This window comes from Pleurodeles waltl, chromosome 12, assembly GCF_031143425.1.
Source record: "Pleurodeles waltl isolate 20211129_DDA chromosome 12, aPleWal1.hap1.20221129, whole genome shotgun sequence".
Lineage (NCBI taxonomy): Eukaryota > Metazoa > Chordata > Amphibia > Caudata > Salamandridae > Pleurodeles > Pleurodeles waltl.
In genome coordinates this window covers 153,007,883-153,034,798 of record NC_090451.1, presented here as the reverse complement: position 1 = coordinate 153,034,798, position 26,916 = coordinate 153,007,883, and the positions used below count along the sequence as shown (strand labels likewise).

Genomic DNA, 26,916 nt, shown 5'->3' with positions numbered 1-26,916 from the left:
CCCCACACAAAGGGATGATTAATCCCCCCCCCCCCCCACACTGGTAGTCTAGAGCCTGGGTTGGGATGAAAGGAGGACCTGTGCACTTCAAGGAGCTGCTTTGAAGTCACCCCCATTTCAAAGTTACATTTGGGTATAAGTACTCGAACTCTGAACCTACCAGACCAGTACACTACTGGACCTTGGAAGCACTCTGCTGGAGTAACGACTGCTGTGCTACAAGGATTGCCACTCTGCTTGACTGACTGTTCTGAGGAACTGCTTTATTACTCTGCTGAGCTGCCTCTGCTACCTGCTGATCTCTGCCCTGCTGAGGACTGGACCCATCTCACTTGAACCCAGAGTGACTCCGTGGGCTTGCTGGCTTGTCTCCTGCTTTCTGAAGTCTCAGGGACACAAGCAACTTCTTTCAACTCACCTGCTACAGCTCCTGGATCCGTCTTCAATCAGATCCTGACCCCCAAGAGGCACCTCTCTAGTCCTGGTCCCTAAGAAGTGATTTTTCTGATCTTTTGTTCTTGAAATGAAGGTTTTGGGCTCTTCACTAATGGGCTTGTTTGCTCTGGAACCGAGTAATTCGCACAAAGGATCAGTGCAAGCGGGTGCAATTGTGTCTCTTTGCACAGCAGCATCGCTGTTCATGACAGCAATGCTCCAGCCTATCTGTCCACAATGCCTGGTGGCTCTTCGCACCTACAAATGGACTCTTGGCACCAAACTGAGAAGGTAAAACCTCAGTGGGACTTACCTGGAACTGTATCTGACCCGCGCTCCATCGTGGTCGGCCTTAACTTTAGATGTGCATCGGTCCCTTGCAACCTCAAGTAACCGTTTGACCGCTAGTGACTTCTACGCACTATTTTTAGTTTATTCTTTAAAAACTCATATCTCAACTCCTACTAATCAGATTTTTGTTGTTTTGGTCTTTTTGTACTCCGCTAAATGTCTGGAGTCTTTTTGTGATGTTTTCATTGCGTTACTGTGTATGTTGCACAAATACTTTACACATTGCCTCTTAAGGTAAGCCTGCTTGCTCTGTGCCAAGATACCAGAGGGCGAGCACGGGTTAATTTAAAGTGTGTATCTGACTTACCCTGACAAGGATTGTGGTACCTGATTGTACAACTAGAAACCCAATTTCCAAAGTACAAACCTCAGAGCACAGAAACATGAGTGCCTAAAATGTGAGAACTTTCTTCATGATGAGAGGTGGAATGCCCAATCTTTGAGTAATCTCTTTGGATGGGGACTAAGAGTGACATGATTAAAATATGAACAGGTTTGCTGAGCCGATATGCAATCTGACTATATTTGCTGCACTATATGTGTTGCACATGTGCAGTATCTAGTAATAAACACTCGAAATAATAACATTAAGGCTCTGTATGCTGTGACAATTCTCTGTGTGCTCTGTTTAGATTTATGCCTCTGGTGCACCTTTGATGTCAATAGTGATGTCTTTGATACCTGATAAATATTCTTAATAGGTAAGATAAAATTGCTTAGGTCAGGAGGTTATTTGCCCTTTTAACTCATTACATTTGTGAGTTTTATTTACATTAAATGCTCACCCTCAATTATTTCTAAAATACAAAGTGTTACACATAAGAAGAGGCTTACCAGAAGGAGAGGGTGTAGTCGTTGGGAAAGGCTTCACTTTCCCGCACCAGGAAGGTGCCATCCTTGCCCCCCATTTCTGCACAATATTCTTGGAGAAGCTTCTCTGCTGTCACACGCCCAGCCTTCATCTTCCCATGGAACCACTTCTCACTGAGATGCAGGTCTGTGGTCTTCTGATCCTGTGAGACATCACAGGCTTTAAAGATATATATACATATATATATCCTAAAATATATTACATGACAGAAGCCTATAGACAATTGAATAATAAAAATAATTATGAAAAATTACAAGAGAATCCGATGAATCGGATAGTTCATCTGGTTCACTCTAATCTTCGGGCTTGGCAAGATGAACTCCTTTTCAGTGAAGATGAATACAATTTTTTGAAAATTGAAAATCCTACAATGTCTGTGATTTATTCTTTTCCCAAGATACACAAATCTATGGTGAATCCTCCTGGCAGGCCCATAGTTTCAGCTTGTGAATCACCTTTTGAAAACATCTCTGATTATGTGGATTAATATTTGGCACCCATTGGTAAAACATTAAGCTCCTATATAAAAGACTCAGGAGATTTTTTATGGATCCTGGCAAATACCAACTGGAATAATGACTACCTATTGGCAACCATTGATGTAGTATCTCTGTACACATCCATTAGGCATGATGTAGGTTTAGCAGCATGTGAATATTTCTTAAAACAAAGAAACATTAAAGAACTGGAACATTCCAAAATGCTGCTTTCTATGATAGATTTATGCTTGAAAAATAATATCTTTTTGTTTAATCATGAAATTTTCCATCAGATGTGTGGCACAGCAATGGACATTTCTCTATCTCAAAATTATGCTGTAGGAAAGTCCTTTTTTTTTGCCTGGTCACCCCCACTCTTTCTGGATAGGTACTGGTGGTTACTGACTCTTGGCTGTGCCCTGGGTACTGCTTACCAGTCCCAGGGCCTGTGCTCTGTGTAAAATGGATATGCAAATTAGGCTAATTATAATTGGCTAAGTTAACCTACCTATAAGTCCCTAGTATATGGTAGGGCATGTAGGTTTAGGGACCACAGCATAGGTGGTGCACACCTAGGTGCACTGCTGAGGTGCCCAGTGTCATTTTAAAAGCAAGCCTGCCTTGCTGGCTGCTTTTAAATTAAAGTTATATGAAAATTCGACTTTGGAATTAAAGGTACTTCCAAAGTCTTAAACTACCTTATTTTTACATATAAGTCACCCCTAAGGTGTGCCCTATGTGCCCCTAGGGCTGGGTGCCATGTAACTATAAGCAGGGACTTTATAAAAATAGATTTATAAGCCCTGGTGAGGTAAAAACAGCCAAATTCGTTTTTCCCTCATTGAAGTAAATGGCCTTCATAGGCTAGAATGGGCAGACTTTATTTTAAATTTTAAAGTCTCCTTAATTGTTACATACCAAGAATTTGGTATCAAATTGATTGTTGTAATAAATCCCACAACTTCCAGTTGTTGGATTTAATATAACTTGTCCAGGTAAAAAGTTTAGACTTTACCTAAAAAGTTGCCAATTTCAGCTCTGCATTGTTTTTGCTGCTGTGCTCTGATTGGCCAGCCTGCAGCAGCTTCTGCCAGGCTGCCTTGATTAGGTGTGAAGTGGCCTGGCTTCACACAAAGGAATGTGCTTGGGGGAGAGAATCTCCCCTCAGCAGATGGTGAGGCAGGAAGGGGGAGGGCTGCCAAACTGGTCTTCAAAGGCAGAGAAGGCCATTTGCAGCACCCAGCAACACCCCCACATCCTGCAACCCCAGACAATTAGGTGCCCCCTTGATTAGATTAGGAGAGGGCAGGAGAGGGGTGTGTTTATGATTTTTAGCCACACCAGTGGGTGGGCTCAGCCAGATGTAACCTCCAAAAATCAGATTCATCAATGTTGGATTTTTAGAGACTGTTGCCTTCTGGGATGGATTTTTGCCACACTTCCCAGGAAGTGGTCATCACAGGGGGACGACCCTGTCCCTGATTGGAGAACCAGGGCCCCCCTGCTTTTCACCCAGGAGCAAGGATAAAACTGGCAGACCTGCACCCACGCCTCAGATCCCCTCCAGAATTCAACAAGAAAGGAACTAAAGAAGAAGAAGGACTGCCCTGCTGGACCCCTGGCCTGCACCTGGACCCTGCACTCAGAAAGACTGCACCAGCTGCACACTTGGGATTCACCACAAGAAGGACTTTGCCTGGCTTCCACTGGTTCAAGGAGGGACTCCCTGTTTGCTACAGGTGAAAAATTGCTATCCAGAGTCCACTGCACCAACTCCTGAAAAAGTGACCAGCTGACCACTGTCCAGTGGCCAAAAAGGAGTTTGCGCCAGGTGTATTCTGGGAGTTGAAGTCCGCACTTCCCAAGGACCATCACAGAACTTCTGGACCCTTGGGGTGAGCTGTGGACCCCAAAAGAACCTTAAAAGAACATCTGGGCGAAGCCCCAGAAGTTTGGAAAAGATTGGAGAATTTTTGAAAAAAAGCTCCATAAAGTGACCGACCCGACGCGGAAATTCTAGCCGGCTTGCCTCAACCGCGACCCGGCTTGACTTCGTGGTTCGTCCCGGTAAAGAAAAACATCCAAAAAAGAGACTAAGTTCGAACGTAAAAAGTTGACCGGGACCTCCCAGCCATCGTATCCGAGAAGGGCTCCATGGACGTCAGATCAAGATCCAGGTTTACCCCGGTCGAAGGATTTTCATCTCGAAAAAACGACTAAGTCCGAAGGTAAAAGTCTCCACCGAGGAAACCCACATCGCATATCCAGACAAGGGCTCCAGGAGGTCGGATTCAACTGGCAGGTTCGTCCCGGTGAAGAAAAACTTCAAAATAAAGACTAAGTCAGAAGGTAACTTTTTAACCGAGGCCTCCCGCGACCTGTAGCCGAGCAGGGCTCCATCGCGGTCGGCCTGAAAGTTTGACTTTGCCCCGGTAGAGGTGCAACCAGATGACCCGATTGGCACTTTTTGTTTCTAAGCGCTAGAAAAGTAATAATTCTTTAAAAATTCATATCTCCGGTTCCCCTGAACCGATTTTAATTGTTTTTGTGTCATTTTAAAGATAAAAACATAAACTATTTTTATAAATTGGTTTTGGATTTTTAAACTGTTTCCTGTGTTTTATTTAATTACTGTTTTGTGATATTTGAATGCTTTACACTTTGTCTCCTAAGTTAAGCCTTGACGCTCGTTGCCAAACTACCAAGGGTTGAGCTGGGATTAATTTACTGAGACCTAACTGTACCTATGTGGAGGTTAGTGGCTTGTTGCTAGGTGTAGGTACCTACCTGCCCTACCAATAACCCATTTTCCAACATATGCCAACTTGGTAATGGGCTGGTGGGAGAGAGAAATAGCATGGAGTCCAGCAAATTAAATTTATATTGAAAAGATTGCTTTAAGGGTAAGATATATAGATGATCTGTTCATAATATGGCACAGAACACATGAGGAGTTCATGACTTACTTTACTATCTTGAATTCCAATGATTTAGGATTACAATTTACATGTAAGGTAAGCTGTGAAAGATTAAACCTTTTGGTCCTTAAAGTATGTATTCAAAATGAGCAGATAGAAACCATACTATATTGGAAAGAGACATCTACAAACAGTATCCTGCATGGAGAAAGTTTTCATCCAAAAGCACTATTAACCAGCATACTATATGGTGAGCTTATATGAATGAGGAGAAATTGCTTGAATGATGAAGAGGCTTTTAGAAAATTTGAAGTCACTGTGCACAGACTCAAAATGAGAGGATACAAACAAAGTAAGTTAAATAAAGAAATGGAAAATATCATGGATGTTAAACGTAATGATGTGTTCATTCCGAAACAGAACCGGAGGAATAATGAGGTGGATGAGCCCTTGAGACTATTGACGACTTATAGCAAAGAATGAGGGATCATAAGATGAATTTGATCTCAAATTATTCAGATATTGGCCTGAGAGTGGGAAAGAAACCATCTGTAACATATCAAAAGGTACCTTCTATAAAAGATAACGTAGTCAGGAGCCATTTTGCTTTGAAACCACTAACTAATTGGCTGACAGAACAACCAATGGGTTTTGTCAAATACAACAACTGTAAAGCGTGCAAAATTGGACGAACTACTAAAACATTTTTGGCAGAGAATAATACTGAGGTTTACATGAAACACGAAATAACGTGTGAAACAAAATTCCTGGTGTATGTTTCTGTATGTGATTGTGGTCTTAAATACATAGGAAGTACCATTTGCATGCTTAGAAAGAGAATTCCTGAACATATGAGAACAAATGTACACAGGGATTAAATGTATGCAGTAGCTAAACATCTACAAACACATGGGACAAATGATTGGAGATTACTGAGATATTATGCTATTGACCATGTTATAGATCATGAGAAAGGAGGAAACAGAACAAGGAGATTGCATCAACTTGAATCCAAATACATTATTTGACTTCAGACTAAGACCCCTTAGGGGTTAAATTAGGATGAGGAACTGCATGTTCACCTCTGAGAACTCTTAATCTTATATGCTAGCCTTATATAGTTTTTGGATATGAGAACTGTGCGATTTGAATTAAAAGCTAGCCTTCTACATGATAACTTTATGGCATGATAATTAAGTGATTAAGTAACATACAATTTGAGTTTGGGAATGTATTATTAATCATGTTAATAAAATCACTTTAGCAATTAATGAATATATCAGTATAGGTTTGCTAATCTCAAAAACATATGTTATATAACTTTGTTTTGAGATGTTGACCGTTCCATATCGATAATATTAGTAGGTAATACTGACTTCTCATTTGCGGTTTAATTAGATGTTGATTTAGTTTTTCACTAGTTGCCAGAATGCTGGTGTGATCAAAATGCGTTGGTGCAGTTGCTATATTTATAATAAAGGATATGAAAGTTCACGGAGAGCTGTGCACAATTCTTTGGAACATTAATCATTACTGGGGGCGGGTCTCCCCTCATAGCATGGGCACCAGCCGTTGAGCGTGTGTGGAAAATGTCACTTAACCAGTGTACATCTGTTCGTGGCATTAGTCACTGCAGATTCACATGCTGTGCACATCCCGCCATCTGGTGTTGGGCTCGCAGTGTTACAAGTTGTTTTTCTTCGAAGAAGTCTTTTTTCGAGTCACGAGACCGAGGGACTCCTCCCATTTCGACTCCATTGCGCATGGGCGTCGACTACATCTTAGATTGTTTTCCCCGCAGAGGGTGAGGTAGGAGTTGTATATGCTATTAATAGTGCCCATGCAATGGAGTGAATACGTGTGTACATAATGAAGTTTAAAGTAATATATTTACAAATGTTCAAGATCAACTTTGAAACGGCTACAGGCTCCTGGGGAGGCGGGTGGGCGCATGTGAATCTGCAGCGACTAATGCCACGAACAGATGTACACTGGGTAAGTGATATTTTCCGTTCGATGGCATGTGTAGCTGCAGATACACATGCTGTGCATAGACTAGTAAGCAGTTATCTCCCCAAAAGCGGTGGTTCAGCCTGTGGGAGTTGAAGTTGTTTGAAATAATGTTCGTAGTACAGCTTGACCTACTGTGGCCTGTTGTGCAGTTAACACATCTACACAGTAGTGTTTGGTAAATGTATGAGGCGTAGACCATGTTGCTGCCTTACATATTTCGTTCATTGGAATATTTCCTAGAAAGGCCATGGTAGCACCTTTTTTTCTGGTTGAGTGTGCCTTTGGTGTAATAGGCAGCTCTCTCTTTGCTTTAAGATAGCAGGTTTGAATACACTTAACTATCCATCTAGCAATGCCTTGTTTAGAAATTGGATTCCCTGTATGAGGTTTTTGGAAAGCAATAAATAGTTGTTTTGTTTTTCGAATTAGTTTTGTTCTGTCAATGTAGTACATTAGTGCTCTTTTGATGTCTAATGTATGCAGTGCTCTTTCAGCTACAGAATCTGGCTGTGGGAAGAACACTGGTAATTCTACCGTTTGATTCAAGTGGAACGGAGAGATCACTTTTGGTAAAAATTTTGGATTTGTCCGTAGAACTACTTTATGCTTGTGTATTTAAATAAATGGTTCTTGTATGGTAAATGCTTGAATTTCACTCACTCTTCTTAGAGATGTGATGGCAATCAAAAATGCAACTTTCCATGTTAAGTATTGCATTTCACAAGAGTGCATGGGCTCAAAAGGTGGACCCATGAGTCGTGTTAAGACAATGTTGAGGTTCCATGAAGGAACTGGTGGTGTTCGTGGTGGTATAATTCTCTTTAGGCCTTCCATAAATGCTTTTATGACTGGTATCCTAAATAATGAAGTTGAGTGCGTAATTTGCAGGTAGGCTGAAATTGCGGTAAGATGTATCTTTATTGAAGAGAAAGCTAGCTTTGACTTTTGCAATTGTAGTAAGTATCCTACTATATCTTTGGCAGATGCGTGTAAGGGTTGAATTTGATTATTATGGCAGTAATAAACAAATCTTTTCCATTTATTTGCATAGCAGTGTCTAGGGGTAGGTTTCCTAGCTTGTCTTATGACCTCCATACATTGTTGTGTGAGGTCTAAGTGTTCGAATTCTAGGATTTCAGGAGCCAAATTGCTAGATTCAGCGATGCTGGATTTGGATGTCTGATCTGTTGTTTGTGTTGTGTTAACAGATCTGGTCTGTTTGGTAGTTTGACATGAGGTACTACTGAGAGGTCTAGTAGTGTTGTGTACCAAGGTTGTCTTGCCCATGTCGGTGCTATTAGTATGAGTTTGAGTTTGTTTTGACTCAATTTGTTTACTAGATATGGAAGGAGTGGGAGAGGGGGAAAAGCGTAAGCAAATATCCCTGACCAGCTCATCCATAACGCATTGCCCTGAGACTGATCTTGTGGGTACCTGGATGCAAAGTTTTGGCATTTTGAGTTTTCCTTTGTTGCAAATAGATCTATTTGTGGTGTTCCCCACATTTGGAAGTAAGTGTTTAGTATTTGGGGGTGAATCTCCCATTCGTGGATCTGTTGGTGATCCCGAGAGAGATTGTCTGCTAACTGGTTCTGAATTCCTGGAATAAATTGTGCTATTAGGCGAATGTGGTTGTGAATCGCCCAGTGCCATATTTTCTGTGTTAGGAGACACAACTGTGTGTGCCTCCCTGTTTGTTTAGGTAATACATTGTTGTCATGTTGTCTGTTTTGACAAGAATGTGTTTGTGGCTTATTATGGGTTGAAATGCTTTGAGCGCTAGAAATACCGCTAACAGTTCTAAGTGATTTATGTGAAACTGTTTTTGCTGTATGTCCCATTGTCCTTGGATGCTGTGTTGATTGAGGTGTGCTCCCCACCCTATCATGGAAGCATCTGTTGTTATTACGTATTGTGGCACTGGGTCTTGGAAAGGCTGCCCTTGGTTTAAATTTATACTGTTCCACCATTGAAGCAAGATGTATGTTTGGCGGTCTATCAACACCAGATCTAGAAGCTGACCCTGTGCTTGTGACCATTGTGATGCTAGGCACTGTTGTAAGGGCCGCATGTGCAACCTTGCGTTTGGGACAATGGCTATGCATGAAGACATCATGCCTAGTAGTTTCATCACCAGTTTGACTTGTATCTTTTGTTTTGGATACATGGTCTGTATTACATTGTGAAATGTGTGAACTCTTTGTGGACTTGGAGTGGCAATCCCTTTTGCTGTGTTGATTGTTGCTCCGAAGTATTGCTGTGTTTGACACGGCAGAAGGTGTGACTTTGTGTAGTTGATTGAGAAACCTAGTTTGTGGAGGATTTCTATGACATATTTTGTGTGTTGTGAACACCGTCTTAGCGTGTTGGTTTTGATTAACCAATCGTCTAGGTACGGGAACACAAGTATTTGTTGCCTTCTGATATGTGCAGCTACTACTGCTAGGCATTTTGTAAAAACTCTTGGTGCAGTTGTTATTCCGAATGGCAACACTTTGAATTGGTAATGTATCCCTTGGAATACAAACCTTAGGTACTTTCTGTGTGAAGGATGTATTGGTATATGGAAATATGCATCCTTTAGGTCTAGTGTTGTCATGTAGTCTTGTTGTTTGAGCAGTGGGATTACGTCTTGTAATGTAACCATGTGAAAGTGATCTGATTTGATGTAGGTATTTAATGTTCTGAGATCTAGTATAGGTCTCAGACTCTTGTCTTTTTTGGGTATCAGAAAGTACAGGGAGTAAACCCCTGTGTTTATTTGTTGTTTTGGTACTAACTCTATTGCTTCTTTCTGTAGCAATGCTTGAACTTTTAGTCCTAGAAGATCTATATGTTGTTTTGACATATTGTGTGTTTTCGGTGGGATGTTTGGAGGGAATTTGAGAAATTCTATGCAATAACCATGCTGGATAATTGCTAAGACCCAAGTGTCTGTTGTTATTTCCTCCCAATGTTTGTAAAACTTGGTTAGTCTCCCCCCCACAGGTGTTATGTGTGGGGGATTTGTGACCTTGAAGTCACTGCTTGTTTGGAGGAGTTTTGGGACTTTGGAACTTTCCTCTATTCCTTTGAAATTGTCCCCCTCTATATTGTCCCCGAAAACCTCCCCGCTGATACTGGCTCTGGTAAGTGGGCTTTGTTTGTGAGGTTGTGGCTTCTGTGGTTTGCCCTCGAAACCCCCCTCGAAATTGTGTCTTTCGAAATGTGCCTCTGCTCTGTGGGGAGTAGAGTGCGCCCATGGCTTTGGCCGTGTCAGTGTCTTTCTTTAGTTTTTCGATCGCAGTGTCCACCTCCGGCCCAAACAACTGCCGTCCGTTGAATGGCATATTCAGCACAGCTTGCTGTATCTCTGGTTTAAATCCTGATGTACGCAGCCATGCATGTCTCTTTATTGTTACTGCTGTGTTGACAGTTCTAGCAGCTGTGTCTGCAGCATCCATTGCTGACCGTTTCTGATTATTGGAGATACTCTGTCCTTCTTCTACTACTTGCTGCGCTCTTTTTTGGAACTCCTTGGGTAAATGTTTAATAAGGTGTTGCATCTCATCCCAATGGGCCCTATCATATCTGGCTAGCAAAGCTTGCGAATTTGCAATACGCCACTGGTTTGCTGCCTGTGCCGCCACCCTTTTGCCTGCAGCATCGAATTTTCTACTTTCTTTATCTGGAGGTGGTGCATCTCCTGAAGTATGAGAGTTGGCTCTTTTGCGCGCTGCTCCCACTACAACAGAGTCTGGTGTTAGCTGTTGTGTAATGTACACTGGGTCTGTTGGTGGCGGTTTATATTTTTTTATCTACTCTTGGAGTAATGGCTCTCCCTTTAACAGGCTCCTCAAACACTTGTTTGGAGTGTTTTAGCATTCCGTGTAGCATAGGAAGACTCTGATATTGGCTGTGTGTGGACGACAGTGTATTAAAAAGAAAGTCGTCTTCAATGGGCTCTGAATGAAGGCTGACATTATGAAATGCCGCTGCTCTTGACACCACCTGTGCGTAGCCTGTACTATCCTCTGGTGGCGATGGTTTAGTTGGATAGCATTCTGGAATATTATCTGACACTGGTGCGTCATAAAGATCCCATGCGTCAGGGTCATCTTGACTCATTCCTGTATGAGTTGGGGATTGCATCATTAGTAGAGTGGCTACCGGTGATGGTTGCGGAGAGTGATGTGGGGATGGTGGCGGTGTTACTTGTTTAGCCACCTTTGCGTGTGGCTGTTTGTCCTTGTCTTGGAAGGCAAGCTTGCGTTTCATTTTGACTGGAGGAAGAGTGCTGATCTTCCCTGTATCTTTTTGAATAAAGAGCCGTCTTTGTGTGTGAGCTGGCTCTATTGTCTGTAATTCCTGTCCAAATCTATGTGTCTTCATTTGTGTGGACCGTCCTTGTTCCTCAGTGTAGGAACTTGTTTTCGGTTCCGAGGCCGGGTATTTCGGTACCGAAACCTTTTCGGCTGCTTTTTTCGGCTCCGACAAAACCTTCTTTACTTTCGGCGTTGTGCTCTCTCGGTGCCGACCCGTTTCGGTGCCGCTGTCTCGGTGCCGAATCTTCTCTGAGCCACTATCTCGGGCCCGAGATTGCTGTGTGCCGGTATCTCAACCGGAGTCGGATGACTTCGACACCAGCTCGCCCTTTTTCGGTGCCGATGAACGGTCACCTATTTTTTGGGTTAAGCCATGGCCTGTTGGCGGTGGTGTCCCCTTGGCTTTAGCGCTTTTCTCGTGAGTTCTTGGTTTTGACGTCTTACTCACGGTTTTCGGCGTTTCCTCGGGATCGATCTCCTCAGAGTCCGAATCCTGGGTGGAGAATGTTTCTTCCTCCTCCTCGAAACGCTCTTGTCCTGTCGGCGCCGACGCCATTTGCAGTCTTCTTGCTCTTCAGTCCCTGAGTGTCTTCCTGGACCGAAACGCTCGACAGACCTCACAAGTATCCTCCTTGTGTTCTGGTGAAAACACAAGTTACAGACCAGATGTTGATCTGTATATGGATACTTGTTATGGCATTTTGGACAGAAGCGGAATGGGGTCCGTTCCATCAGCCTTGAAGAGACACGTGGCCGGGCCGACCAGGCCCCGACGGGGATGGAAAAAAAACCCGAAGGGCCACTGGAGCTCTTCTTAATTCGGTGTCGATCTGTTGTAACTAACCCGATACCGAACGCAAACAATACCGATGATTTTTCAGAGATTCTAACTAACTTTCCGAGCCAAAACACGGAGCGAAAAGGAACACGTCCGAACCCGATGGCGAAAAAAAAACAATCTAAGATGGAGTCGACGCCCATGCGCAAAGGAGTCGAAATGGGAGGAGTCCCTCGGTCTCGTGACTCGAAAAAAGACTTCTTCGAAGAAAAACAACTTGTAACACTCCGAGCCCAACACCAGATGGCGGGATGTGCACAGCATGTGTATCTGCAGCTACACATGTCATCGAACATATATATATATATATATATATATATATCCTACTGGCAGTGAACAGTAGGTAGTTATAGTTAAGACCTAGTTTCCATAGGAAAAGCATTTTTTGTTTTGCCAATAACTTTGGCGCTGCTTGACAAATCTTCACAAATTTTTCAAAACTAAATGAGTCAGTTCAGCTGCTGTCTTGAAAGTTTCGGTGTAATCAGTCAAGAGAAAAAGGGGGTCCCAAAACACATTTTCCCCATTCATTTTCCCATAGGGTCTCTTGACACGTCACCAGCCCGAAATGCTGAACGGAATTACACCAAATTTGTCAGGAAGCTAGATCCTGGTGCACAGATTGTGCTTTTTGTGATTTGGTGTTGATCTGTTCAGCAGTTTCTGAGATATTAAAGGTTAAACAAGTTAGATATCTAGGGACGTGGAGGATCAGCAGATTCAACTGTCCCCATGCTGATATCTGATTGGCTTCCATCACTTCATCAAGGAAGTGTTGGCAGCCATTTTGGGACTCAGCTTCACAAAACAACAACAAAATAGGAAATTGGTCAGGGTAGGGATACCCTGAGCCCCTAGCCTTGGTCCAGGGGTCTCCCAGGGGTCTCTCTTTCCCTGCACGCAAATATGCTACTTGTGCATCAAGAAACTTGCTTCTCAAAGCACGCAAGAGCTGTGTAAATGAAATTAAAAATAAACTCAAACCACCGTCACTTAGAAGTGTAGGAAAACTAAACTACTAGTGTTGGATATGTTCTATCAACTCATTAGAGTGAACCACTTGACCTCTGCATCAAGTTGCCTATGAACGTGTGTATTGTGTTGCTATAATATCTTTTAATATACACACACCAAATATGAAGAAAAGGTTTTTTAAACCACGTGTGGGGCCAGCATGCTCTTAATCTCTTGAAACACTTGATTGTACTTCTTCTGCATTGGATTCATATAAAAGGCCATCTAACAGACTATAATACATATTTTGTTGGTGTACTTTCTTAAGTTAAGAGGGCCAGAACGCATCAACACTCTATGCAGAGGGCTCCCTCACAAATGTGGAAATTACTGTCATTAATTGATGTCATGGACAGTTTAATAAGGAAGGAACTTAGGAGCCCCTAGATTTTGCAGTGACATATAGGACCACCTCGATCTGTGGACTTTATGGATAATATTTCTTCTTGGCAGTAGAGCTTAGGATGGCCTGTATCCAACATTTACCATATATCAAGACATCCAGTGCTCCAAAGATTACCCTACAATTAAAATAAGGAAGAAAAAAAGACCCAAAAAGATCAAGACGCAGTGCCTACCTTTACATCGTTGTTCTGTTCTATCTCGTCACCGAAGGACAACTTTCCATCCGCGATGGCACAATAATGCCGAGACCATCTCTGAAATATAAGAAAATACTTAGCACAGGACCAGATGATTATCAAGAAAGCACACACTGTCAAGTAACTTTAGGAATTAACTGTTGAAAATTGGTAAAATGAACAAACATGTACCATTATGTCTACTATTCACACTTTTCCAAATGTATTGCACATGGGAATGATGCACTTTAATGAAACATTCTACAATTAATGCTTGCAATGCCTCAATGCCTCCTACTCCGCACCTCTTGCTCTCCCCGCTGCAACCTGCCCTCAGACAACCAGCAGCCAGAAGCTGCCAGCCAGCTGATCCTGACAGCAGGCCCCTGTGTTCGCTACCAGCAGACCTCCCCCAGGCTTCCTGCCCCAGGCCGCTCCCTGTTCTTCCCATGCCCTCTGTTTTCTCACCTCCCACTCTGAACTCTTTTTTCTCACTCTACCTATCTCTCGCCTTCCTGCCTCCCACAATCCCTCCTCCCTGAGGCCAATTTAATGAGCGTTGCAGCACAGTCCTAGTTGAGCTGGCCTCCTGCTCTCCCCGCTGCCACCTGCCCTCAGCCAGCCAGCAGCCAGAAGTGGCCAGAAGACCGCTGCCAGCCAGCAGATCCTGGTAGCAGGCCCTTGTGCCTACTACCAGCAGACCTCCCCCAGGCTTCCTGCCCTCAGGCCTGTAGCCCCACACCCTCCATTTTCCTTCCTCCCGCTCAGCCTTTTTTTCCTGCTCTACCAAGCTCTTGTCTTCCCGTCTCACCCAGGGCCCTTCCCCCTCCCTGAGGCCTATTTAATGAAGGCTGCAGGGTGGCTGCATAGTGGCAATGTGCAGCCTGCATGCTAAAGGCAAGCCTGTCTGCGCCCTTCTGTACCTGGAACACACTCAGCGGCAGGAACCCTGGTCCCCCCACCATCTGCCGCTGCTGCGCAGACGAGCTCCTGGGCCTCCACACTGGATGCCAAGACTCCTGCTGATGCAAATACTTGCTGCGCTCTGCTTACAGACCTTTAGTTTGCCCCCACTGCCACTTCGCCTGCCTCGCAGGATCACCGACCCACACAGGACCCAACACCACAACCTCCCAGAAGACCACCATCGACCTGGAAGCACTGCACTGCATCCTGTTCAACGCCCGCTCCCTCAGGAAACACGTCACAGAAATCTGGGACACCATCACTACCACTACCCCAGACGTCGCCTTCATCACGAAACATGGTTAAACCCTGCCTCCAACCCCAACATCGCCACCTCCACACATGGCGGATACAGGATGATACACCAGGACTGTCTCAACAAGCACGGCGGAGGAATCGCCATAATAATTAAGGAACCCATTCAATGCTTTTCCACGAACGATGACCCAGTGCCTGTCATGGAGCACTTTAACCACCTGCTACACATCAATGTCAAGACAATCATAAGGGCACCCTCGCATACTGACCACCAGGACACCGGCAAGCATTCTATGATGCCATCAGCAACATCATCACCCCCCTTGCCATTGGCTCCCTCCACTACATGCTTCTTGGCGTTCTCAACTTCCACATCAAGGGTCCCAAGGAGACAAATTTCACATCCCTACTGGAGAACCTCAACAACATGGCACTCACCAAACTAGTCTTTAAACCCACAGAGCAGGACACACCCTTGACGCCATCTTCTCCTCCAGCGACAGGATCAAATTCACCCACACTACGGAACTATCCTAGACTGACCACCCAATCGTCTACTTTAATATCTCCAAGAAGCAGCACACCATCACCAAGCACCAAAGTGCCACCCACCGCAGCTGGGAAAAAGTAACTGAGAGCCAATGGATGCAGGCTCTCAACACCACACCACCGATACGTCAGCCAACCTCGACCAGGCCATCCACAATGGTTATATGTCAAAACCACGAGTGCTTCAAGCACCCATGGCTCAACAACGAGGTCGGAACAACGACCTCGTTCTTATCACTAATGCCTTTGCCACGAATGCGTTTACAACGATTTTCCATTGTAAACGCATTCCTGGTAAAGGCATTAGTAATCAGCATGCACGGTTCCAGCATGCTTACCCTCTAGCCCTCCACCCCCAAAAATTACCGCGACCCCCCATCCCCACAACTACCCAAGCCCCCACCCCCAAAATGACCACAACCCCCTCCCCTAAAACCTAAACACCCCAACCCACCCCTTAAACCTAAACCCTGACCCCTCCTCCCCAAACCCTAATCACCCCAGCCCCTCACCCCAACCCAAAAACTAAAAATACCCCGAGTCCCCACCCCGCCCCTAAAACCTAAACACCCCAACACCCCAACCCACCCCTAAAACCTAAACCCTGATTCCCCCTTCCCCCCTTAAACCCTAATCACCCCCAGCCCCCCACCCCACCCCAAAAACAAAAAATACCCAGAGTCCCCACCCCAAAACCTAAACACCCCAACCCCCCAACACACCCCTTAAACCTAAACCCTGACCCCCCTCCCCCCAAACCCTAATCACCCCGAGCACCCCACCCCCCAACCCGCCCAACCCCCCCAAAACACAGCCCCAGTCCCAGCCCAACATACCTCCTCCTTCACCGAGTCGACTCCGCCTCCCTTCTGCTGTACCTTAACCACGCATGTACGTGGTTCAGACATGCGTGGTTAAGGTACCAAACCCAGGAAGTCATGGAAAACGAAAGCGTTTTCCACTTTTGTTTTTCACGACTTTGTGGTTTTGGAGTAGTTGTTCCGGGTGTTTCCCGTCCACAACTTCTCCCCCTGGATCAGCAAATGCACCAACAAAATCGCCCCTCTGAAGCTGGCAAAAGCCAACAAAACATCAAGACAAGCCAGCTGGTACACCCCAGAGCTCAGAACCCCCAATCGAAACTGTCTTCTACTCAATATTCGATGGCACATCTCCAAGGACTCCTCCGACAGAGCCGCACACAAATCAGTACTCAACAACTACCACCGGCGCATCAAGGAGGTCAAAAGGATGGCCGTCATGGACCGCATTGACGTCGCAGCCAACCACACCAAAGAACTCTTCAACATCATCAAGGAATTCTCCACGCGACTGCCACAGTAAACAAAGTACACCCCTCCAAACAACTCTGCAACTCACTGTCTGACTACTTCAACAGAAAGACTTCCAACAGCTACAACAACTTTAACCCTCAACCCACCTCGTTCAGCCTCGACAACCTCATCCAACCAGCAAACACCAGCCCAGCTATAACCAACTGATCCCCGATCGACATCCAGACCACTGCTACCATCATGTCCTCCATCCACTCCGGGACACCCACCGACCCCTGCCCCCACCATGCCTTCAATCTTGGATCCAACATAATCAGCACTGAACTCATTAACCCCCTCAACACTTCTATCTCCACAGCATCCTAACCAGATGGATGGAAGCACACAGACATCAGATCCCTCCTAAAGAAGTTCTCAGCTGACCCAGCGACCTCAAGAACTACAGGCCGATCTCTCTGCTCGCATACCCAGGCATTGTACTGAAGAAGGCCATCAATCAACAGCTCACCGACAACCTAGAACAAAACCACCTACTTGATGCATCACAATCAGGTTTCCGGGACAACCATAACACCGAGAGTGCGCTCATCGCTGCAACAGATGACATCAGCACCCTCCTCGACCAAGGGGAAACTGTGGCTCTGATTATCCTCGACCTGTCCCCTACCACAACCTCATTGACAGACTCCACAACATCGGCATCCAACAACACACCCTCAGGTGGATCACCTCATTTCTCTCAGGACGCACCTAGAGCATCTGCCTACCTCCCTTCACCTCCGCTCCCAAGAACATCATATGTAGCATGCCCCAAGGATCATCGTTCAGCGCCACACTGTTCAACATCTACATGACCCCTCTCTTGAACATCATCAGATCCCACAGACTCAACATAATCTCCTACGCCGATGACACTCAGCTCGTCCTCTCGCTCACCAAAGACACCTCTAACACCAAAACCAACTTCCGCAATGCCATGACAGTCATAGCCAACTGGATGAGATGCAGCTGCCTCAAATTGAATTCTGACAAAACCAAGGTACTGATCTTTGGAAAGAACACCTCCGCTTGGGACCACAGCTGATTGCGGGAAGAACTTAGACACACTCCCACACCAACTGACCACACATGCAACCTCAGCATAATCTCAGACAGCCAACTGACTATGAAACAACAAGTCAACAAAGTCGCCTCCTCTTGTTTCCACACTCTCTGTATGCTCTGTAAGATATTCAGAGCGATTCCAGTAAACACCAGAAAGATTGTTGCACAAGCCCTCGTCACCAGCCGCCTCAACTACGGCAATGCGCTCTACACCAGTATCTCCTCCCAGCTCCTAAGAAGACTCCAGATAATTCAGCACACGGGAGGCAGACTCATTGTGGACCTTCCAAAGAGCACCCACATCAATCCTCACCTCAGGAAACATCATTGGCTCCCGGACAATAAAAGGTGCCATTTAAAGACGCTCACACACGCCTACAAAGCCCTCTACAAACTAGGACCTTCCTACATGAACCACCGGCTGAACTTCCATCATCCCTCGAGAAACCTGCACTCCACTTTACTCGCCGTCGCACTTGTCCCCAGCATCCATTACACTCGCAGTGGGGGCTGTGCTTTCTCCTGCATCACTGCCAAAGCCTGGAATGACCTCCACCTCAGAATGGCACCCTCCCTGGCAGATGTCAGAAAGCAACTCAAAACCTGGCTTTTCCACGCAGATGCAGCAACCTCAGCACCCTGATACCCCTAGGGGTGATAGTGTTGTGCTTAAAAAAGACTGATTTATTGGTTGATTGATTGACAGACGTAAATGGAGACAGTCTACAGGGAAACACCTCAACAAACATTTTTGAGCATCACAATATTCCCTTGAAACATGTCCCCAGTCTTTCTGCCCATGTTTCTTACCTCTTAGTCCTCATACCTTATACACCTTGTTAAGTCTTTTTTATGCCTCAGAAAAATACATTTTCTCCCTGTTCCCCTCTTTCTCTCACCCCCAAAACAAGCTAAGTTACATTTTTCTGCATTCCCACCTTTAGTTGATATTTATTTCACATAGTTGTATGCTATATTCAAGAAACTTGTAGAAAAGTGTCAGGTCTGTCGTGTACTGGCACCAGTGTCTTAAAAAATAGCACCAAGTTTATGGTGTTAAAGAAGCAGTGACTAATCTTTTATTCTGCATAAAAGGATATCTGTTTTGTTCTGCAAAAAGAGATATCTGATGTAAGATGTCCCTAGAAGGAGTCCCTAGCTTTTGCCTTATTAGGGGCGGGCTGTTGGTATATATAACCCAGATAGAACTACCTTGTGTATTTGTTTGTTAACACTACAATTGACTGTGCCTAAACAAGCTGGCCTGCTCCCAAACTATAACATCACAGTTGGCAGTACCCGATTGGTCAGTTAGGTCTCAGAAAGCAGTATATGGTCAATGAAGTCCCAAGAAGGAGCATCTGTTCAATTGTGCTCCAGGTGGAAGTATATGGTCTTTGTTACTCTAGGAACCTGCAACAGGTGTCTGCTGTTCTGGTATGCCGCACATGCTCAATGTGTCCCAGGAAGCAGCACCTGGTTAGTGGGACCCTGGGTTCAGACCCTACTGTGAGGTGGCCCAGTCTAAAATGCCCCAGGCCCAGTAAGTGATAAGTAGTGTCCCCAAATGCAGTACCTGGTCTAGCAAGCAAAACCCAGTCATTGGTGTTCTAGGAAGGAGTGCCTGGTTTTGGGGGTTAATGAAAGCAGTGCCTAGTTCAATTGTGGTCTATGGTATCTGAGGAATAAGTTCTTGGCCTGTGGTGTATCAGTGCATTTTTTGGTGATTGGTATCCCAGAAGGTAATTTCTAGTCTATGATGTCATGGGAAACAGCATCTAGCCATTAGTCTATCAGGAAGTAGTATGTCTATTCTGTGGCAGAAAAGAGGTGTAAAGTGTCCCAAACATATGTCTAGTCTGTTTTAAATAGTCAAACAATACATCATCAAAGATTCACTTGAAGACAACACATGCTACACGGTTTCTCTGGATGCAGCACCTGGTTTGGTTTCCCCAGAGAGTACTATTCAGTCTATGGAATTCCAGGAAGTGGATCCAGATCTTAGTTATCATAGGAAACAGTGCCTCATGTATGCAGTCTATGGCAGTAGTGTCTGCCCATGTTCCAAAGTAGGCATTATCTTATTTAGTAGGTTCTTGGAAACAGTACCTGGTCAATGGGGTCCCACATGCACAGCTCTCCTTGCTGCTTTGTTTCTCCTTTACCTTCAGTGTTGACATCCACGTCGCCTTTTAACCCCAATTTTTTGTGCTGCCACATAAAGTAAACATTATCAACATCTCTCACGATACCTCAATTTCTTGTAGTAGTGCTAATCATTCAAAACAAGTTTGTGTCTTATCAAACTATGTGTTGTATAACCAACTGCCTGAAAGTAAACACTAAACACAAAGCTTGTAAGTTGTTGAGCAGAATAGCCGGGCGAACTGTGATCCTACCCAAAGACTTGTTAGCTGGACACCTGAATTCTGGCAGGGGTTGTTAGACCCTCCTCATTCTAAGATCCTGAAAACGAAAACCACGGAGTTCGGTAAAATCTAATACTTATTGGCCAAGTGCCTCAAGACAATTCAGTATGTAGTATGTTCTAAATATGGATACGCACAATTATAAATGCCTTCTTCTAACATTTATGTGGATTCATGGTTTGTTATTATTTTGGGATCAAAATGTATGTGTTTAGTGACATTTGGTCCCTTTGCTATTTCACACTTCATATATAAACTTTTTCTATGCTTGTCTTATATTTAATATTTTAAAACAGAAGAAATGCTATTCTATAAAGTTTTCATTTTAGTAAAAAAAAGTTCTTTACCACTGTTTTTACATTCTTGAAATACACAGGAGGGAAGTGCTATGTAACATATGGCAAAATATTACTAGATTTTTACTAAAACAAACCATTTGATGGGGGAACATCATGTTAATGATTAAGTTCAGAGTTTGCATAAACTTTTGGCCTGATGTTGCACCCACCTTTATAATGATCTTTCCCTTAAGCTGTGTTGGTGATGGAAGCTGGTCAGCGCTGGCCTCAGTAGGTTTGGTCAGCAGCATGTCTCCCAAAACTTCTCTGAAGACACGGGCCATGTGACGTTGCTGGTCAACTGAGCAGTGCTCTTCAATGGAGAGGATCACTGGGTACCTGAAGGTTCAAATATTGATACATTATGGAGTATCTTCATAAGGGCCATGGTGTATACACCATGTACCTACCAACTTCAGACACCACCACCGTATATTTCTTCACCTGAACTAAATGCACATTTCAGAGGCCCATGGACTGACCTTTCCAGAAAATACAGAAGAAACGTATCTTTAAAGCTCTTTCAATGCTAAACAACACTAACAAGCCTGCATTGGAAGCACAGATGGAGAGTGAAATGAGAGAATGAGTTGACCTGCCTGTATTTATCTAGATATTTAAAATGAAATGAACTATTACAAAAAAAGGCTCATTTTATAAAACATATTGGATACCTTACATACAAGTACAGATGATCCTTGCATACATTTGCAAATTCTACACAAAATTATAAAGTAAAAAGGAAGTAACTTTCCTTTCTAGAGTGTGAAGAGTTAGGTGCCAAAATCAGAATTGCAATGCAATAGAATTATGTCACTACTGTTACTGCAGTAGCATCCCCCAGACCTTTGGAGCCATGCTGTCTTTGAAGTTTCATGTATGACCTAGAGGGCTAAAGGGCAGATCGAAGCAATTGGTGCCGCGCCTTCAACTCCATGGTTAAATTTATGAGAGCAGCAGGCCAGGGACTAGTGAAGAGAAGATAGAGAAACCATGTGGCATGTGTTAACCACGGGACAGAGAGGCAGCATTACATTCTTTCTGGTCTGGAAAAGGTGGGATGGGGTCCGAGGAGCAGTTAGATGGTTTACCATGGTCTTCTCCATTGTTTAATTAATGATAGGGATAAAGGTACTTCAAATAGTGGAGGGATTCTCCTTAGTGAAATGTATATTTTCTGTGGCAGATAAAAGTCTGTGTTTGGATATTTTCTCTCTGATTGTTATGACTTTGTTGAAGAAGTGGAAGTCTAGTTTACTGCATTTAGATCCTGTCAGAAAAGGTCGGACAGGATCTGTGGATTGCTTATATATGATCTCAAAGGTTTCCTAGAGTGATTTGGCAGTCAAATAAGTGTTTATACCAGGAAGGAGGAAAAGTGTGCTTCTTTGTTTATTTGTAGGATCTCCTAGAGTTTGATGTGGGTGGATGTGGTGGATTTTCTTAATATTGTATTAGATGCTCAGATTGTTTTTTGCATCTTATTAACATCGCTTCTGCCCCAGTCTAACATTTTCTGATATTTTCAGTTGGAGACAGTGGAAGCTAGCTCGTTCATAACATTAAAAATCTCATCATCATCACCCTCTGATAGTTTGTAGGGGTCAGCGTTCTTCTCCACTGATAATGCTACCACATGGATCAAAAAGTCCTGGGCATATTGTGTTTGTGTTCAAAGTGTCTTGCGTTCACCATTACAGCCTTAACTTTAGTGTGTCAGGTGTGTGTTGGCGTAAGCTATTTTGAAGTGAATGAAGAAAATTGTCCAAACAGCACACCTACAGAGCTTTAGAGACCTGTAAAAGGTCTTTCCTTGTAAATATCAAGTCTGAGTTGGAGCCCCTTTTATTGTGTCCAAGGGAGATAAAATGTTAGGATGTGTCATTGTCAGATTGTGAGGATGTTAGGAGACTTATATGGGTATTTAAATCATTTTCTGTACTGAAGGATGAATTCTTCCAGAAAATTCTCCTAACATGATGAGATGATATATGCTTCAATCAAGCAAGTTGAGCTCTTTCTCACAAAGTAGGCAGTATATTAATATTCAATCTCAAGAGGTTTTGGTGTAATGTTAATCTCCACTGAACAGCACTGGAAAATGGATGATTTTGATGATGGCATCAGACCTCATACATATGAGGGCAATATCCACTCAATTACTGGGCTTTATCAAGGTGAAAACACCAGATAGTGGTGAAGATGGGTTAGACCAGGTTTCAGTGAGTGCAATAGCATCAAGGTCGTGTATGACATTGGATGTAAATGTAATATAGGACACAGAAGACCTACAGTTTAGCAGGTCTCCTTTCGTGTACTGGGTGGGTCCTGAGTTGGTACAGCGAGTGAGCTTTGCTGGAGGGGGTTCAGGTAAGCAGTTCTAGAGATGAAAGTGCACAAGAGAGAAAGAAAGGTGGGGAATGTGGCCTGAGGCTTTCAATTATTACCATGAATGAATGGGTGAATTAACAAATGAATGAGCAGTTCTTGTAAAGTGCATTGTGAACTCGACCCAAGGCAGAGTTGATTCAAATTTAATTTGATGTTATGAGTTGGTTTCAGGCTTAGCAGAGAATATTGAATTGAGTCAAACCTCCCAATATGTAGTCACCATTACGTTTTCAACAGTTATGAGATAGTTTAAATAATTCCATTATTCAGAACAATGAATGCATTTATTGTCTAGAGACATGTTTCTTCTATTAATATTTCAGCAAGTTCTCCATAACAATTCCTACCATCATGTTTTGTTTCTATTATGTTTGTAGATGGCACTTGACTAGCATGTAGCACTTTACAAAATGCAATTTAATATAAACAACAGAGCAAATAAGAAAAGTAAATGATGTACTTAGACCACTCAATCCATAGACAAGGGCATTAATTGCTGATAAATAATTTAAGATACTGAGCAAATGCTACTTCTCATATACCCACAAGCACAGGTTTATTTGCAGCTCATATTCGGTGTTGTTTCCATTATTAAGATAATTTATTCAAGCTACATCCTGCAGCACCATTCACAGTAGCGGTGAGAGCTACTTCTGGGCAAAAAGTCCCACGTCCAAGGAGTAGAATTACAAATTTGGCAGCTTGTCTGCCTCCAGTGTTAGTCAAGGGGTTGGGGAAAGAGACTGTCAGCCTTTTTTACACCCTCATTCACTCCTACCATAGACACTGGCTGATCACCATAGGTGAAGGAAAGACTAAATCAGGCAGAGCAGCCAACAATGTGATCGATGTACTAAACCAGCAGTTTGTTGGACAATCTTTATATGGCACATTTAGACTTTCTAAATACAAATCTGAAAAGTTCACCAAAAGTGCACTATAGCAAAAAAACAATTTCTCTCATTTTAACAATTTGTACTGCTTCAGATTTTTACTCATTTTTGATTCAATGGTTAATTTAATTTCCATTCACACACTGACATTTTCACTATCACTGTTTTAGAAGCACTTAGTAACTACATTTCACACTGTTTTATATCTACCTCTGTATGATCCTTAATCCATTGAACTCCTATAGGCATTGTGCTTGTGGTTTACTGTATTCCCCTTGTACCTCAGAGAAATCTGGCGTGGTTTTGAACAATAAAGCCCAAGGTACCACAAGGATCTTTAAGACCGCCTCTGTGTGAAGTGCTGAAATAGGCCAGTTACAGTGCAAGAAGCCTACAGTTTCTCTTGCACTTATATTGACTGTAGGTTAATACCCACAGGTTTTTCATTAACATGGAGGCATCTTTCGTCACCCACTGCCTACTGCCTATTTTGAAATTGGGAACTGCATACATCATTCAAATTAGGCAGTTTCTATTTTAGTGAGCTATGCCGGAATGAGTGGGCTGCATAACTCACTTCATTCCATTTATTTAATTTATGGAGCGTTTTGCCTTAAATCAATGCATATACACTAAAAACAAGACCGACATAAAGTAATTGGAAATATAAAAAATGATTTTAAACTGGGAGTAAATGGAAGAGGGCAGGTTCTTCTCTAGACCCACATTACAACTGACCTCTTTATTACAAAGTCGGCGGAAACAGGATTTGACGTTTCTAGCCAAATTGGTCTTTTGAGGCAATCAGTAATACAGGAGCCAAATGCTCCAGGTCAGTCAAACCTGAAGGAATTTGTGAAAGTGAAAAGCCTGAAACTGCAGGGTAACATGCATAATTCATGCAGTCACAGTGATATATTCAGGGTATTCCTAATTCCATAAGTGGCCTATAGTGGTTACTTAAAGGAGCCTGGTGACTGCATACCAAGTGCAGTATAATGACACAGCAATTGCAGTGGTACTCTGAATAAAGGTAAAAAAGGAAGAGAATGGACCAGAAATGTTAGACCTGACAGCCTTAGGGTGGTCTTCACCCTACTTTTTTGCCTACCTATTCCACTTTTCTGACCTCCTTTTCACTGGCTTTAGGACTCTAACTGCTAACCAGTGCCAAATTGCTTGTGCGTATTCCCCTAAACATGGTAATACTGGCTTATTCCCAAGAGGCACATTTAATTTACTTATAAGTCCCTAGAACAGTGCACTACAGATGCAACTCTTGGGCCTACAGCACTGATTGTTCCACCCACTTAAATAGCCTTCTAACCATGAGTCTGGACTGCATGGTTGTCACTGCCTTGACTACCTGGAAAAATATCGCTTTTGCCAGGCCCAAACCTTCACTTTTTATACAGAAAAGGCACCCTGAGATAGACCCGGACAACCCAGAGGACAGGGTACAATGTATTTAAAAGGCAGCACATGTACTTTTAAGATGTACATGTCCTGACAGTGAAAAACTCCCAAAGTCACTTTTCACTACAGCAAGGTCTTTCTCTTCCATAGGATAACATTGGGATTACCTTATTATATCTTATAAGTGTAATTCACAATCAGGAAAAGATAAGATTTTCGAATTTGTTGTCTCCAGAATCCCAATTTAAAATCACAATGTATGGTGAAGTCAAATTCTAAATTGTCATTCTGAAAGTGCCACATTTAGAAAGTTGTCATTTTCTTACTGTTAGAAATGGGGTCTCTAATTGGTAGAGGTATTCACCTTTGTCCAAAGAGGAACCACAATCCTAGTCACAGTAAATCACACACAATCCAAATTATCTTGTGCCCACCCTCTGGTAGCTTGGCACTGAGCAGTCAGGCTTAACTTAGAAGACAATGTGTAAAGTATTTCTGCAATAAACCATGCAATAAGATAGTGAAAACAACGCAAAAATACACCACATAGGTTTAGAAAAATATAAGATATTTAACTGGTTAACTTAAGGTACAAAATGATCAAGGTTCAAAAAGCACAAGGTGAGATACCACATTTGCAAGTTTAAAAAGAGTGTTAGATCTTAAAAATCAACAATTGTCTCTTGTTTGCACAACGTACCTGGTGTGCGTAGAAATTACCACACAGGGAGACAGCAGAGGAGGAGATGCGTGGAAAAATTAGGTGTGCATCGGATTTTCTGATGCAGCACAGATGATGCTTTGTTTCTTTCCACGCTGCAAGGGGCTCTGCATCGATTTCCGGCATGCAGTCTTGGATCCTCCCTGCGATGCAGGGCTCTTTTGATGCCCAGGGACAATGAGTGGAATAATCCTGGGCGTGTGAGAAGAAGTCAAAGACGGTGCGGCGATCCAGTAGGCGATGCGTCAAATTTTCTGTCACCCTGTAAGTCAAGCTGCGTCGTTCCGGCTCGGCTGTGGTCGATCCGGGGAGGCTGTGCGTCGAATTTCCAGTCGCAACGCAGGTGCTGCATCGAACTTCCCATGGGAAGTCGGCTGCATCGTTCCGGTTCGGCTGTGCAGTGATTCTCTCGTCGTAGGGCAAGCTGTGCATTGTTTCCTGCAAGCTGTGCATCGATTTTCAGCGCACAATGAGTTTCCTTGAAGAGATTAAGGCCCTCATTACAACCCTGGCAGTCCAAGACCGCCAGGGCTGTTGTGGCTGAAGCACCGGCAACAGACTGGCGGGGCTTCATAGGGGATTACGACCGTGGCGGTAGCGCCGCGGTCGCACCGCCGGGGCCGGTGGTTTCCCGCCACATTTGCCCCGGCGGTGATAATCCGCCAGGGCAGCGCTGCTTGCAGCACTGCCCAGGGGATTACGAGTCCCCCTACTGCCAGACTTGTCCTGGCGGTTTGAACTGCCAGGAA

At 43.7% G+C, this 26,916-nt stretch overlaps 1 protein-coding gene across 1 annotated transcript in view; it reads right to left on the bottom strand.

The window, feature by feature from the left end:
- PLCG2 (phospholipase C gamma 2) overlaps nucleotides 1-26,916 on the bottom strand; it is a 414,427-nt gene that overhangs the window by 158,374 nt on the left and 229,137 nt on the right. The window contains exons 14-17 of the mRNA XM_069216644.1: nucleotides 20,917-21,085; nucleotides 20,089-20,190; nucleotides 13,802-13,882; nucleotides 1,621-1,799 (exon numbers count right to left, since the gene is read on the bottom strand). Coding sequence (XP_069072745.1) covers nucleotides 1,621-1,799; nucleotides 13,802-13,882; nucleotides 20,089-20,190; nucleotides 20,917-21,085 — 531 coding nt within the window. The remainder of the gene's footprint in view (nucleotides 1-1,620; nucleotides 1,800-13,801; nucleotides 13,883-20,088; nucleotides 20,191-20,916; nucleotides 21,086-26,916) is intronic.